This window comes from Sebastes umbrosus, chromosome 12, assembly GCF_015220745.1.
Source record: "Sebastes umbrosus isolate fSebUmb1 chromosome 12, fSebUmb1.pri, whole genome shotgun sequence".
NCBI classification, from domain to species: Eukaryota; Metazoa; Chordata; class Actinopteri; order Perciformes; family Sebastidae; genus Sebastes; species Sebastes umbrosus.
In genome coordinates, this window is record NC_051280.1 from 15,755,941 (window position 1) to 15,772,289 (window position 16,349).

The 16,349-nt window shown below is 39.0% G+C and overlaps 1 protein-coding gene across 2 annotated transcripts; it reads left to right on the top strand.

Moving 5' to 3' along the window:
* The first annotated feature begins 2,992 nt into the window (after window positions 1–2,992).
* prkacbb (protein kinase, cAMP-dependent, catalytic, beta b) lies at window positions 2,993–15,876 on the top strand. Of its 2 annotated transcripts, XM_037787843.1 has the most exons (11): window positions 2,993–3,468; window positions 7,474–7,482; window positions 8,117–8,178; window positions 8,258–8,386; window positions 8,631–8,729; window positions 8,816–8,898; window positions 9,601–9,727; window positions 9,819–9,914; window positions 10,490–10,612; window positions 11,455–11,619; window positions 14,342–15,876. In XM_037787843.1, exons 1-11 carry the CDS (start codon window positions 3,423–3,425, stop codon window positions 14,465–14,467), a joined length of 1,065 nt encoding a protein of 354 aa, XP_037643771.1. In that variant the 5' UTR covers window positions 2,993–3,422; the 3' UTR covers window positions 14,468–15,876. The 2 variants fall into 2 exon arrangements, with proteins under 2 accessions (XP_037643771.1, XP_037643772.1); XM_037787844.1 differs by lacking the exon at window positions 7,474–7,482 and having other exon boundaries at window positions 2,999–3,468.
* The last annotated feature ends 473 nt before the right edge of the window (window positions 15,877–16,349 follow it).

Genomic DNA, 16,349 nt, shown 5'->3' on the forward strand with positions numbered 1-16,349 from the left:
ACAGTACACTAAAAGATGATTCTGAAAACATTTGAGGCGAGAAATAGGCATTAATGTAACATAATATTGATTCATATTTGATCAGCGCTGACTAGTTTGACCGTTTGGTTGGAGTTCGCGAGTGATTGACAGCCGGCTCTCATAGACAGTTGGACAGCAAACCTCAGATCAGCTCTTACTGCTTGTTTTCTTCCGGTCTGTGAAATTTTGCAGATGCCGTTAGGAGCACCGGAGGACACAGGAGGACACAGAGGCACATGATTTTTTTTTCCGTTACCCGTTTCATGTACTACTGTCACAATATAGCGACCGTTTTATAAAATAACTTTTTTTAATCATATTTGCTCCAATCTCGCCTACTTCAGCTATAATTCAGGACTCTCATTTGCAATGGAGTAATTTAACAATGTGATATTATTACTATTACTTAAGTAAAGGATACGAGTACTTTTTTTGCAAATTGTGATTTTGGGCTATAATAAAATTCACTGAATTCATTCTCTACTAATTCTGGCCTAATTTTTGTATTTGGATTGCTTTAAATGTATTAATACTGTATGTTTCTCTGTCAAGTCCTTCATGCTTGTCATACAATATATAATATACAATACAATATGTAAATACATAAACTTGAATTATTGTGATGTCACAATGAGTCAAAGTAATCATATATGCAGCTATAAAGAGTGACTGTAATAGTCAAAGATTAGCCCACACGTTTTTTGGGAAAGGTTCAAACTAAATCTTTCCCCCAAAAAATCCCCTTAATAGCTGGATGAACAGTGGTGGAAAGTAACAAATTAAGTTTACTCAAGTACTGTATTTAAAGCTGCAGTGGGTAGAAATGGAGCAAATATGATTAAACAAAGTTATTATTAATAATACTAATTAATCCTTAATTAATTAAAAACAATGTAGGGAATATTTGTCAACACGTTAAGTATATTTTAAGTGATACAAGACTCCCCTTAAAGCAGTAGTGGGTGGAACCACAGCAAATATGATTTAAAAAAGTTACTTTTATAAAACGGTCACTATATCCAGTAGTGACAGTAGTGCATGAGACAGGTAATCTGAAAAAAAGCATGTGCCTCTGTGTCCTCCGGTGCTCCTAATGGCATCTGCAAGATTTCACAGACCAGAGGAAAACAACCAATCTGCCATCCAGCTGCCATCTATGAACAAACTCCGACCAAGCGGTCAAACTAGGCAGCGCTGATCAAATATGAATTAATATTCTGTTACTGTAATGCCTATTTCTATCCTCAAATGTTTTCAGAAACATCTTGTAGTGTACAGTTTAGCTGTAAAATGAGAAAGTTTGTGACCCGGCAGTCATATTGAGATCAGTTGAAGAAATACCAAGCACCGCCCACCAGCCAGAGCACAGCCAATAGGAACACTCTCTCTCTGAAATGACCTGTGATTGGTCAAAGTCTCCCGTCACTCAACGATTTGACCGTTTTGAGTACAACATCCGGGTAATTTAAGTGCACTGCATTTTGCCATACTTCACAGTGTGAACGCACTCAAAATAGTAAATATTTTAATTGATTGACAGCCCTAATTTGAATATTCTTCCAACCACTGCATAGTGGCAACAGTTTATAGTCTTTGGGCCAGTTAGTCTTTAGCCCATTAACAGCTGGATTAGTAACAAAGAAGACACATTAGTGCCTGCCTTTAAGTTATATTTAGCCTCTAGTTAAAGTCACGCAAACGTGTACTCAAATGTCATCCCGTATCTGTGAATACAATCGTGATGCTCCAAAAAAAACGCAGAAGCAAAGACAGGTTTGCCTCACTGTTTTGACAGATGCTCCCTCACGTTCAGGTAGTGCGAGCAACAGGGCGTTCGCTGACTTTCGTTGACTTAACGGCCACAAGTGTCGCTGTTAACAAGCATTTCTGATTCTTACAAACAGTCCCTTTAAATACTTGACAGATCTCCCTTTAAGGGACATTTTGAACTGATAAAAAATGTGCAATTAATCATGGACAATCATGCAATTAATGGCGATTAAATATTATAATTGATTGACATGCCCCTATTGAATACTTCTTCCAACCACTGCATACTGGCAACAATTAAAGTCTTAGTTGTACCCCATTAACAGCTGGATTAGTAACAAAGAAGATGCAGTTATATTTAGCCTCTAAAATAGTCACGCAAACGTGTACTCAAATGTCATCCGGTATCTGTGAACGCAATCATGATGCTCCAAAAAAAATAAGTCGTTGAGTTAACGGCCACAGGTGTCGCCGTTAACCAATTTCTGATTCTTACAAACAGTCCCTTTAAATACCTGACAAATCTCCCTTTATAGGACATTTTGAACTAATAAACAATGTGAGATTAATTTGCGATTAATCATGGACAATCATGCAATTAATGGCGATTAAATATTTTAATTGATTGACATGCCCTAATTTGAATACTTCTTCCAACCACTGCATACTGGCAACAGTTTATAGTCTTTAGTCTATTAACAGCTGGATTAGTAACAAAGAAGACACATTTCTGGCTGCCTTTAAGTTATATTTAGCCTTTGGTAAAGTCACGCAAATGTCATCCGTATCTGTGAACGCAATGATGATGCTCCAAAAAAAATAAGTCGTTGACTTAACGGCCACAGGTGTCGCTGTAAACCAATTTCTGATTCTTACAAACAGCCCCTTTAAATACCTGACAGATCTCCCTTTAAAGGACATTTTGAACTGATAAACAATGTGAGATTAATTTGCGATTAATCATGGACAATCATGCGATTATTGGCTATTAAATATTTTAATTGATTGACATGCCCTAATTTGAATACTTCTTCCAACCACTGCATACTGGCAACAGTTTATAGTCTTTAGTCCATTAACAGCTGGATTAGTAACAAAGAAGACGCATTTCTGGCTGCCTTTAAGTTATATTTAGCCTCTAGTTAAAGTCAAGCAAACGTGTACTCAAATGTCATCCCGTATCTGAGAATGCAATCGTGATGCTCCAAAGACAAGTTTGGTATCTTGACACAGACATCACAGACGTCTCTGGTTCAGCCGTGAACGCAGCTGAGTGTTGAGGTCTGTGTGTGTGTGGACGAGCAGAGCAGAGCAGCTGAGTGACCGCTAGCTGCATGTCAACCAACACAGACGTTATACTGAGCTAGCAAAGAGCGGAAATCTCTCTCACACAGGGGCAGAAGAAGGAGAGAGGGAGAGACAGAGGGAGAGAGAGTGAAGGGGGGTCGCTGGAAGAGGGATACTTTGACTGTATTTCCTTGAACCGACTCAATATTTGTGTTTAACCTATTTTTTTACGGAGCTCGGAGAACACCAACTGTAGGACGGTTAGCTAGCCAACCGCCAACCAACCGCCATCTCCTCTCCTCTCCGTCGGAGCGACCGTTGTGTCTTCCTCACACACACACACCATGGGGAACGCTGCCACCGCCAAGAAGGGCAACGAGCTAGAGAGCGGTGAGTTCCCATTGCACCTCAACAACAACGCTGTTTTTATGAGGAATTAAACACTTATTATTATCAAAAACCCTCCGCTAAAAAGTAGGTAGCTAACCTGTTATAAACTGTCCGTTACAGTAACCGTTAAAAGCAGGGGTGAGGGCCAACTGTCATCCAACCGTCATCCAACCGTCATCTAACTGTCATCTAACCGTCACTGTTATCCCACCTAACGTTCGCCCTTTTTTTAGTTGACGATAAAATGGCCAAGCAGATTGATGATTTTTGCAGGTAAAATCAGCAGCTATGTTAGCTTAGCTGGTAGCAAAAAGACCCCGTGGATGTGTTTTTTTCTCTTGGCTGCAATGGGGGAGCATTGAGTGTTAACACAGCCTATTAAACGCTGTTACAGAGAGGCGTGAACGCAACACATATCGATAAATCCCCCCCTCATTGATGACATTAAAAGGCCTGTTTTGCAATGCCAACTGGAGCACAGGAAAGGACCAAAGCTGTGGTGGTGGTGGAGGGCTAGCCTGCTAACTTTAGCTGTGAGAGAGTAGGGGGATTAGCCCTCAGAAGGAAGGCCCCTGTCATTTCATTGCCTCTTGACGGTGGTAGTCAGGCCTGTAACACATACACACAGTTATCTAAAGCATTAGATAATGGCTCTCCAGGCCAGCATCACTTCCATCATCTGGTGTCATCCATGTGAATAACAACTAGGATCTTTACTGTATGTTTAGCAGCACAAGCTTAGCTGTATGAGACAGAAACTTTGCACTGATGATGTTGAAATCTGCAGCAAGAAACCACAAAAACCCCATGAGTAATGGATATTAAAAAAAAAGCCAATGAATTGTACTGGAAGGCAGTGTGGGACAGTTTCTGCCTCAGGCTTCCACTGCCACATTTTTATTCTTGGCTACATAAACAAAGCTTTCCCTCTTGTACAGCACCCCTGACCAAATATGGTGAAGAAATGACAAATGCCATCTTTCCATTCATAAAAACTGGGCCCTACTACTGTCTTCCCAGCATATGCACACACACACACACACATTCAGACAAACACACTTGAATTGTGGCACTTGTGTTTATTTAAAGCTCCTTTTTTCTAATCTCGCTTGTGGTAGAGGTCCATCAAGGCTCACTTCTCACATTCAGCTCGTCATTGACTGGAGCAGCTTGTCATCAGACCTTCGTCAGAGGATAAGGGGTATTACAAGCTTTGAAAGGTTTGACGTAACTAGGACTGGGCCAGTGTTACTTTGCGCTTGTATACTTTGATGTGTGCAGCTGGTCATCATTGAGCATCCTGTGTGATAAATCACAAATGTTTCCTTATACCTGGCTGCAATCATAAAAGCCGGGTTTTTTTTGCAGAATTTATTGCATTCGATGGTGTGAAATCAGTCACTTGTGCACTGAAATTATCAGCATTTTTATAACCTTAAAAACATGCAGAGTGTTCTGTGTTCAGTTACTCAGTTTGTTTAAAGCAGTGCCACTTTATGATGCAGTGAATACCTTCCTCTGAGATTTATTGACCTGTTGAGAGAGAGCAGGCACAGTGAACAGTGCCAACCAGAGCCACTCAGGCAGACAGAGATGATCAGATCAGCAGTAGTTCCCATACTGCCGAGCATTTCTTTTGAGTGTAACTATGATCCCTAGATACGTCGAACTGTTAAACCCGTTTTAGCTGACACCGTGCCCTGAGCTGCAGATTTGTCTAGAGCGTAGCTGCTCTGACAAGACGACCTGGTTACCTACCGTGCTGTATACACTAGAGTACCTGTGTTTACTGTATATAGCTGCCATTAGCTGGAACAGTTGGAGCAGCACCAAGGCAGTCACGCTTGCACAGGGAGATTAAACAGCTGCCATCATGACACCTATTTTATTTCACTGTGCCCATGTATTGTGTTTCACTCTGTAGTGTAACAGAACAGGTCGACATAACTGCACCATGTTATGCTTGTCTGGATTTTGGCATTGCTGTCAGGAAATGTTGGCCAACTGTGCTGGCTTTGGTCTCTCTAGGTACAAAATGTTGGAGAGACGTTTCTGTGCACAAAAAGACCTCATGTTTTTTTTACCTGTTTAAAGTATCTGTGATTAGATGGGGGATATGAAGTCATTGTGGATGTTATTTTGTTGGGTTCAGGGTTAAACGTTAATGGGTTTTTTTCCCACTTGACCGGTCGGGAAAGTTCGTCAGAAATCTACTTGCCCAAAGTCAATTTTGACTTGCCCCTTTCGTTTATTAGCGGTTAGGGATGCACAGATACCGGATTGGATATCTATATGTATATACTATATACATTACATACTGGAAGTTTTGATCAATTTATTGCTGCATTAAAAAGGTCTATACTTGAATTGTAGTTCCTATTAATTTTAAAGATTTTTTTTACCAAGTTGCTGGAGTACGATTTATTTTAATACAATTAAGTACATTTATATCTATTTATTTATTTGTTACAATTTGTTTTACAAAGTTAGGAAAGCAATGTTTAAGTCAGGCCTGATGTTGCCTTACACATAAAATAATGATCCCAGTCATTTCCACACAGTGAGGCATACAGCTCATTAATTAAACACTGGTATTGGATCAGTACTCGGTATCAGCCGATACCCAAAGCCCAGGTATTGTTATCAGGATCGAAGAAGTTGGATCGGTGCATCCCTATTAACGGTTATCAAATAGCAACAAAGACCAAAGTTAACTGTAATGCTTAATCTTTAAATCCATGAATCTGGAATTTCGCCCACATCCTCTAACACCACCTAACTAAACTCCTGTTTCCAGGATAATTGAAATGTTCGCTTGCACTTCAGCTTATAAACTTTACCCGGAGCCATTTTCTCGCGATTGCCGATTGGTACTGTGCATGTGCAACTCTCACCTGAGATGAGGAGGAGGCGAGACGGCTCACTCCTTAGCTACTTCCATCATCAGCTCCAGAAAAAACAATGTTTTTAGTTCTTTTGATCAGGCAAACGAGTTGCTAGATTTACTAGCCCGACGTGGCATTTAACTTGCCCCGGGCAAGCGGGCAATCCTTATTGATTAGCCCTGGGGCTGCAACTAACTTTTTTTCATTATCAATGAATCTGCAGGTTATTTTCTTGATTAATCGTGTGGGTTATGAGATGTCACACTAGAGCTACCATGCTTAGTAATGTTTGTTGCTTAATAGGTTAGTCGGTCATGAATCAACAGCTATTGCAGGATTGATAAATTAAGTAACGTTTCAAGCAATAGGTTCCAGCATCTCGAATGTGAATATTTCCTATTTTTTCTCGGATTTACATCATTGGTCGGACATCATGATCTTGGGTTTTGGAAAATTGTGATGGGCATTCTGACATTTCATAGACAGAATGAATAATCGCTTAAATAAAAGTGAGGTTAATCAATAACGAAAATAATTATTAGTTGAAGTCCAACATAAGACAAAGAAAAGTAACAAATGCTGAAACTAGGAAATGTTTTTGCGTTTTTGCTTGAAAAATGACGATGAATCAATTATCAAAATAGTTGCAGGGTTTTTTTTCTGTCGATTACTATGTGTTTTAGCTATTTTTCTCACAGCATTAATCATAATTTCAAAGCTATTATAGTGAGAGAAGTTGTCAGATTAAGGTGCAGGAATAAAACCCGTCATTATAAACTTCAAGCATGGTAGTATAAAGTAGGTTTTAAATGTTTTGTCATCCTGTATGCAGTGTTATCTTGTCAATCTGACCTAATATGCACGACTGACTTTGTGCTACATGGCATTTTGGTACACCTGTTCTTCAGATACCACAGTAGACAGTCAGTCTCCGTTTAAATTCCTCAGGTGAATGTCAACTCTGTTTTCATTCCTGTCGCTTTTATTCACTACATATCATGTTTGTTGATGTGTTATACTTGTTGTTATGTACATGAACTCTATATTTCTCTCTGTCTTCTCTTCCGTATCATCCCATCCATGTGGGTGGTTGTTCCTGCAAAACCTTGGTGATCAATAGAGACTTTTGGTATGCTCATTCCTCCCAAAAGATGACCAGAATGGCAGAACGGCATTGGTCTCATCGTGACTAATTGCTAGATGTGCTTGCTTTTATTGTGTTCTTTGATAATAAGTCAGTGTTTTTGTTATCCACATTCTCTCAATCTGGATTTCCCATACATTGGTTTGTCTTTGCTTACCATTTTTTATGCTGTGTTTAATAGCCTTCTCCCAAACTGTCTTAAGTGATGCACAAGATGCTCAGATAAACTTCCCCTGTAATTCTGAGTGTTGTGTTCCCCCGTCCCTTTTTGAATAAGGCTACTAAATAACAGAAACAAATATACTACTGAGTGTCTTGGCATGCATCACTAGTCTGCCTGTCTTGGATGTTGTTGTCTTGTGTTTGTGTTTTGTCTTATCTTTAGAGCAAAGTATGTTTTTAGTGTCCCATTTAATGTATGTCCAGATGAGAGTTGACTTTGCCCATGTTCTTCTCCATTGACTTACAGTTTAATTTCCATTCCTACATTTCTTCCTTTCCCCTTCTAGTACAATATAGCATTTAATCTAAAACCCAAATGTTTATTTTGTATGCCAATTATCCACTTTGTTTCACCAGACAAGAGCTAACTGTATCTGTATGTGCCCCCCTTTTTTAGTGAAAGAGTTTCTAGCCAAAGCCAAAGAAGATTTCCTACGGAAATGGGAAAGCCCACCACAGGTAAGAATGACAAAAACGTCAACTCAATATTTTGGGTAGCTGCATCCACAGAATAAGCTAACGTATTGTTGTTTCACAGAGCACAACGTGCCTAGATGACTTTGAAAGATTAAAGACCCTGGGTACCGGCTCATTTGGGAGAGTCATGCTGGTGAAACACAAAGCAACAGAGCAATACTTTGCCATGAAAATACTGGACAAGCAGAAGGTCAGTGGAAGCATGTGTCAAACCTCATGGAACAATTTCAAATAAATAATACTAACACTTAATACAAATACCTTCTTATCTCCCTAAAATGACATAACATTTAAACTTTGTCTTGCTGGTTACTAGGGGACACAAGTAAAATAAATAACTAAAAGCTGCCTTTCCTTTCAGTGCCTGCTATCTCTGTTGCTAGTGTAAGTGAGATTTGCCCGACAAGGTCATCTTATCTCTTTTCATCTGTCAGGTTGTGAAACTCAAACAAATAGAGCACACGCTAAATGAGAAGAGGATACTACAGGCTGTGAGCTTCCCCTTTCTCGTCAGACTCGACTATGCGTTTAAGGTACAGTGTGCTTTTTTTTATTTAGTAACTGAAATTCCTTTATTCAGTTTTGGAGCATGGTATAAGTGTCTTTTTACTTTTGTTAGGACAACTCCAATTTGTACATGGTGATGGAGTATGTTCCAGGAGGAGAGATGTTCTCACACCTAAGACGAATTGGAAGGTTCAGGTGAGTTTTATACGGTCACATTCATCAACTCATTACTTATAAATACTAGGGCTGTCAATCAATAAATCAAATTGAATATTTAATCGTGATTAATTGCAAATTAATCGCATATTTTATATCTGTTCAAAATGTAACTTAAAGACAGATTTGTCAAATATTTAATACCCTTATCAACATGGGAGTGGGCAAATATGCTATTGCTTGCCTTATGTAAATGTGTATATATATTTATTTATTTACGGAAATTAATTGACAACACAGAACAATGACACATATTGTCCAGAAACCCTTTCTGTACTCTGGTACTGCATTTGGCATAAAAAATATATGCTCAAATCTCAACATGGCAAACTGCAGCCCAACAGGCAACAACAGCTGTCAGTGTGTCAGTGTGATGATTTGACTATGACTTGCCTCAAATTGCATGTGGTTATCATAAAGTGGGCATGTTCCTTATGTTTTCTAGTTTCGTTTGATGCCAGTATCTCCACTCTAGCTTTTAAACTGAGCCCGCTACAACCTTAAAAATAGTAAGTTGCGTTAATGCGTTAAAGAAATTAGTGACGTTAAACCGAATTTGCGTTAACGCATTATTATCACGTTAACTTTGACAGCCCTAATAAATACAAAGTGTGTCATAACATACATTGATTAGTTCTTGCTACCAAGAAGTGACCACATTTCTTTCCTCCTCCTCTACAGTGAACCACATGCACGGTTTTATGCCGCCCAGATAGTGCTGACATTTGAGTACCTCCATTCACTAGATCTCATATACAGAGATCTGAAACCTGAGAACCTTCTCATTGACCACCACGGCTACATTCAGGTGAGCTAGAACAACAACAAATGAATACGTAATGCTGCTCTGTCTTACAAGTCGACTCTTTGCCCATGTATTGTATATATGCTCCTTAAAGGTGACAGACTTTGGATTTGCCAAGCGGGTAAAAGGCAGGACCTGGACATTGTGTGGGACACCGGAGTACCTGGCGCCAGAAATCATCCTCAGCAAAGTATGGAGTTGTTTTTTTTAATGTCTGAACAGATGGATTGACAGATATTTTCAATGCAAGAATGTGACAATGTAAATTTTTTTGTCTTTGTACTAAAAAAAAAATACTACTGCAATTAAACCATAACATAAATTTCTGACAAAGTTGTTAATGTAGAATTGCGAGAGAGTAATTTATAATTCAGTCATTTCCATGGTGTTTTATTCATGCCACTTTTAATTCATTATAGAAATAATTTTATTGTAGAAAAACAGGCATTTTATAATTGGGACAGCCAGCATTTACTTTGAGACGGGTTAAATTGTATTTAAAGTTAAAAGTATTAAAAAGGAAATATCGAGCTCTGCCAGTGTACCAGAAATGTATTGTATCACAGACTATTGAAGGATGGATTTTTCAATTTAGTTCGTATGAAGACATTTAGGTAGAAATTTCACTTGCATGTTTGTGTTTTTTCATTCTGTACACCATTGTAAAATTGCTCCCTTGCTCAATGAGTGTTGGATGCATTTGAAAGTTCCTTAATAAGGAAGTTGTACATCAGTTACAGCGGTATCTGTCTCAAATCCTTTTAGGGCTATAACAAAGCTGTGGACTGGTGGGCCCTCGGAGTCCTCATCTACGAAATGGCAGCTGGCTACCCTCCATTCTTCGCAGATCAGCCTATTCAGATCTATGAGAAGATCGTGTCTGGGAAGGTAATGCCTAGTTCACACTACACGACTTTCAAAATCATCAGATCGCAATAATGTTCACACTAAACAACTTGCTGTCTTGTGATCGGGAGTCTTGAAGTCGTTGTGGTTTTCACACTACATGACTGACTGGCGACAGGGGGTCACACACAACCTCAAACTATCTTTCACCGGGAGAAAATCCCGATAAGGTCTCCAAACTACGCTTTGTCACGAAAACCCGCGAGGAAATACAATCAAAATAGATAAATGACGTGATACCATACGTGAGACACATTGCTGATGTTGTTGTTTGCACATGTTTTTACAAAATAGCCCAGAGTTTCCACATTCTTTTTTACTATTTATTCCTCAAGGTGCAACGACAACTTTGCTCCGTGTTGCAAATGCAACACATACAGTAAGTTCCTATTGTTACAGGTGATCCCTCCTCCCCCAGGTTTTCCCTCAACCCGTATCTTGCGCTTTCATTAGCTGTAGCTCGTGGCTGGAATGTGTCAGTGAGGCATCGACGAGCCTCTTGGCTCTGCTCGGCTGCCGTCTTTGAGCAGTTCACACATAATGTTCAAACGCCGATGTGCGAGCAACGAGCCAACGCCGATTTGCCTCTGATCTGGGGGTTTTGTTGTGGATCTCCAAAAACTGTTGGAGAGCGGAAAATCAGGGCTTAAGTCGTGTAGTGTGAACTAGCTATAAGTGGGTGATATTTCTACATAAAGCCCTTTAATTTGTAATGTGCTTCCTCCTGTAGTTTGAGAATACGATGGGTATAGGTGTGCATGTACAAAACTCACATTTCAACTGGGAGAAAGAAATTCTAAAAACACATTTATGCTTCTTTCTAGGTACGATTCCCGTCCCACTTCAGCTCCGACTTGAAGGACCTGTTGAGAAACCTGCTGCAGGTGGATCTGACCAAACGCTACGGCAACCTGAAGAACGGAGTCAACGACATCAAGGGCCACAAATGGTTTGCCACAACAGACTGGATCGCAATCTACGAGAGAAAGGCAAGACACCATACACATTCTGTAGTGACACCAAACACTGTTACTCCTATAGAAAAAACAAGTTAATTAGATATTGATTTGTTGATATTGATTTTTTTTTTTTTGCTAGTTGTAAAATTCCCAGCTGTGATGCTCCAACAGTATTATTTTATACGATTTTTGTTTCTGAGGACTATTCATCAATTGAGTGTTTTTTTTTTTTTCCACTTGAAAATCAGTCCGCTCCACTGCTGGCTGTGAGCCATCGATGCCACATGCCATTTTGCAGGATGACAATGATAATGGAGTTCTTCGATTAATTAAAGTAGATATTTAGTTCAGGCTTGAATCTCATTGATCTGTCGATTCTGTTTAACCTCATCATTATACAATCATACTACGGTTTCATAAACGTTACACTTTCTTACTATTTATTTTCTTCCCCTGATTTATCAATGCTCCCATGTTTTACAATAGTTACTGGTTGCAAAACAGCTGCTTCCACCAGACAAAAAGTTATGGGATGCTGTGATGTGGAAACAGTATAAACAATAGTGATTTGCTGGATTTGACACAGAAATTGGAAGACCTGTTTTGTTTTTCTTGTCTATTTACAGACTCTATTGAATGAAGAAAGTAGATTTTGCGCCTTGAATATTGCTGTTTGACAGTGACAAGCTGTAATTTTGTTGCAATTATTATTGCAATCCATTTTCACTCTTTTTTTGTCTTTAAAATGATTATTTTCATTAAGGATAGTTACTTAGTCTATAAAATGTGAGATGATATTGAAAAATGTCTTGTTTTGGTCGACCAGCAGTCCCAAACCCAAAGAGATTGAATTTACTATTATGGAAGACATAGACTCTACATCTTTTATTATTATTCTTTTTTTATGAAAGAAAGCTAAAGAAAGCTAAAATGTTCACATCTATACTGATTAAGTGATCAGATTAATTTTGTTTAATTTAGTCAACTGCAGATCATTTTAAGTCCCATCTCTACCTGAAATTATATTTTCACGGTTAATGATGGCACACTTCGAGTTAGTCCTGGCTTTAAAAGCATTTCATTGTTCTGAACTTTGCGAAGGACTTTAAGGGTGTTCAGGTGGCTTGGCCTGCACACAAACACATCCATGTATGTTTTTGAATCCCAGCTAAAGCCGTATCTTTCTGTATCTTTCCACCTTCATCATCTTTTCTCTGACAGCCAAACACACTACATGTTTAGTAAATACAGAGTTGAGGGAGGTGGACTGACAACTTTGCAGAAACAGTACACTGAAGACTTATGTTTGTGGCATGTCAAGCTTTAACCTCTAAGAATATGACCATTATACTCTGTACTGGGTGCCTCCGTGAAAACATGCAGATTGCACAAATAAATAGCACAGGTGTATTGACTGAGTTTAACCTGAGAGGCTCAGTAAATGCTGTATTGTAGCATTTCAGTGAAAACAGAATCACAGCAGAGAGGCCCATATGCTGTTTGATATAGTCTTTCGGGTTTTAATTCAGTTAAATGTCAAACAGTCACAACATATTAACAGGTAATGGGTATCAGTGAATGTAGAAATGTTGCCAGCTGCCATGTTTCTACAGTAGTCCAGAACGGACAAACCAAACACTGTTTACTTTTCCTGCTTGGACCGGAGTCAATAACGTTATTCGTTCTGGAATTAACCCCCGCCGTCACTCTACTCAGCCGCCCGAAAACATGACACATGAAACCTCTGTTGGTCTTGAGGAGCTGCAGCATTTATTTCTGCACAAACTGCAACTTCCACTGTACATTCACTTGATATTTTCAGAGCTAAACTGACTCTGTCTTGTGCTCCACTAGCTCACTTTTTTGCTCACACCCTCACACACATTCGCCACAGCTCTCTCTCTTGCTTCACCACTCACTTCCCACGTACACACACACACACACTTTGACTCTGCTATTCTCCAAATTACCTACACTACTCTTACAACAGCAGGCTCTAGAGAGGGCCATTTGTGTTTCACGTCAGCCACAGTAGTTCTCCCACATGCTTGGCACATGGGTGATGTTGCAATCTGCAACCTCACCGCTAGATGCCACCAGATGTTACACACTGTACCTTTAAGGCTGAGGTATGCTTGAAATGAACTAGTTTGTACAAAGCGTCATCTGACCATGTGTAAAGTCACAAGTGTTTATAGCTGTTTTGAATGGTGACACCTGAATGTGGGATGAAAGGCCTGCAGTTAAATGGGGAGGCAGTCTCTCCTCAAAGAAATTCATGGTGTTACACTTGTTTTTACACACAAAAAAGTGATTAAGCTGGTTATGTCAACGAAAAGAAAGCTTGAGAAAGATGTTAAAATCCTGCATACTGTGTTACCTGGCAAATCGCTTCATGAATTTTTGGGTTTGATTGTCAGTTTTGGAAAGTTACAAAAATTGTTGGACCCAGCCCCCCCATCCCGACGTCGAAAAGGTGTAGAGGGAGATGGTTTCACACAAAGACCATCTGACAAGAGCTTTGTTTAAATAATACTGACCCCATTAAGCTTTACTTCAGTGTATATCAGTTTGACATTGTAAGGTACATTGCTGAAATGTATTTGAAGTTTGTTGAAATTTCTCTGAAAGACAGTTTGTCCTTCCACAGAGAAATAATTAGATTTCTTTCGCTGTGTGGTCTTGTGATTGGCAGTGTAGATATAAATATAAATTCTGCCTATTAAAATATGTTATGCTCTTGTTCTTGCAGGTGGAAGCCCCATTCATACCAAAGTGCAGAGGCCCAGGGGACACCAGCAACTTTGACGACTACGAGGAGGAGGAAGTCCGCGTTTCTTTAGCGGAAAAATGCGGGAAGGAGTTTGCAGAGTTTTAGGATGCAAGAACATGGATATATCAGGGAAATAAGGGGATCTTTGCACTCTTCTAAAGACTTGGGATGGAGCAGAGACCATCGTTTTTCAGATCTACTACATAGTCCCTTCATTCCATAAGGCTGAATGAGGTCGCCATGATCCTTGGGTGCCGATAACCTCTCACTGTCACGTACACCTGCGTATTAAAGCAGACACACCACTTTTTTCTTTCTTTTTTATTTGTACCTACCCACCGTTTTTTTTTTTTTTTTTTTTTTACTTTGAAGCAGTTAGTCTTGGATGTTGTTATCCCCTTTTTAAAATGTGGTATTTTTTCAATTTATGAGGAAAAACTGAGACAATGGCCAATAATAGTCCACACATTGTAACTGACTTGGCAGTTTGACACACATTTGTGTGGGTTGTTGGCTATTCCCTCTAGTCGTCAGCAGTGTATATTTAATGGTCTGTTCCAAGTCCACATCACATTGGCTATTGTAAAATTCTGGCCAGCTTTCAGAGGTAGCATTCGTCCTATGTGCATATCTGTCAGTTTTGTAAGAAATTTGAACACGTTGAGTGTTGAAGGCATGACCAAATAGAAAACATTGGTTGACACAAGAAGAGAGGTCCTTTCCTTTCTTTGCTTTTTGCCTAGAGAGCCAAGTCCTCAACCCCCCCACAAAAGCATCCATTCACTGTCTTCTTGGTATTCTGACCCAGGCACAGCAAGCCATCGCAGAAAATGACAAACCTTGTTACATTAGTAAAATGCAAATCGAGTTGTTTGTTTGATTCTTTTGGATATGTTAGTTACATGTAAAATTTGTCATTTGGTATCTAACTATTCTTTTGTCACTGTGTCTAACATTATAGTCATATTGTCCCTAGATTTCAGGTCTGCTTATAAAGACCCGTTGTTATAAGTCTGTGGAACAATGTGACTTCAGTAAATGGAAAAGAGTGAAGTGAAATCCTTTTTTAGGGTTTTTATTGAGTGTAATGTAAAGTTGAGAAGGTTGGTGTGAATAGTGTTGCGGCTTTGTGCCTCAACATTGTCAGTGAAACCTCAAAAAAGTACAGAATTTGTAATGTATTAAATCAAAGATGTTTTAAAATCTTAAGAAACAGGAACGCAAAACTGCATATTTAACGTATTCTCCCCCGTTACCACCCCCGAACAGATTTGTTTGTTTCATTCTTATCAAAGAATATAGATTTGCAACCTATAGGTATGCATATTTGAAGGCTTGATTTCAAGGTACAGTTTTCCTCACAATACACTGGCTAAAAGTAAAGACTGCTCCTTTGTATCACATGTAACCCTGTTATTGTTAAACTCATTACATCATACGTATATACATTGTTTCATATATGTTTTTATTTATACACATTAGAGATGCTAATAAATTTTATTTTTAAAAGTGTTGAAGTTGTGTAACTCTCCATGCATTGTGAGACTGACTATTGTGCCTATGTGCCTGACTATTCTGTTCAATAGCAACGCTTGCATAAAAATTGTATCACCAGGTCTGAATTTAACCACATAGTAGCCTAGAGTAGTTGAGAAATGTAATAAAAATACAGGGTTTGATATCATTGTTGCAGGGTAGTGGATCCTAATGCGTGGTTTTTTAGGGATTCCTAGAAAAATGAACATTTACTTTTAGTCCTTAAGAGTCAGCAAATAGCGAGTTTTCCCTTTCATCACTGCAAAGAAAGTCACATCACAGTGCATAGTTCTATAATTTGGTAGCAACACATGAAGAGGAAAAATCCTGACAAAGTGAAACCAGTTATAGTTATTACTTGGGTAATTTAGTTTCACTGGTCATTGAGCTTGTGCTTTGGAAGTTAAGTTTTTTTGATTAATTTGTACATTATTCATGATCAAATATAGCA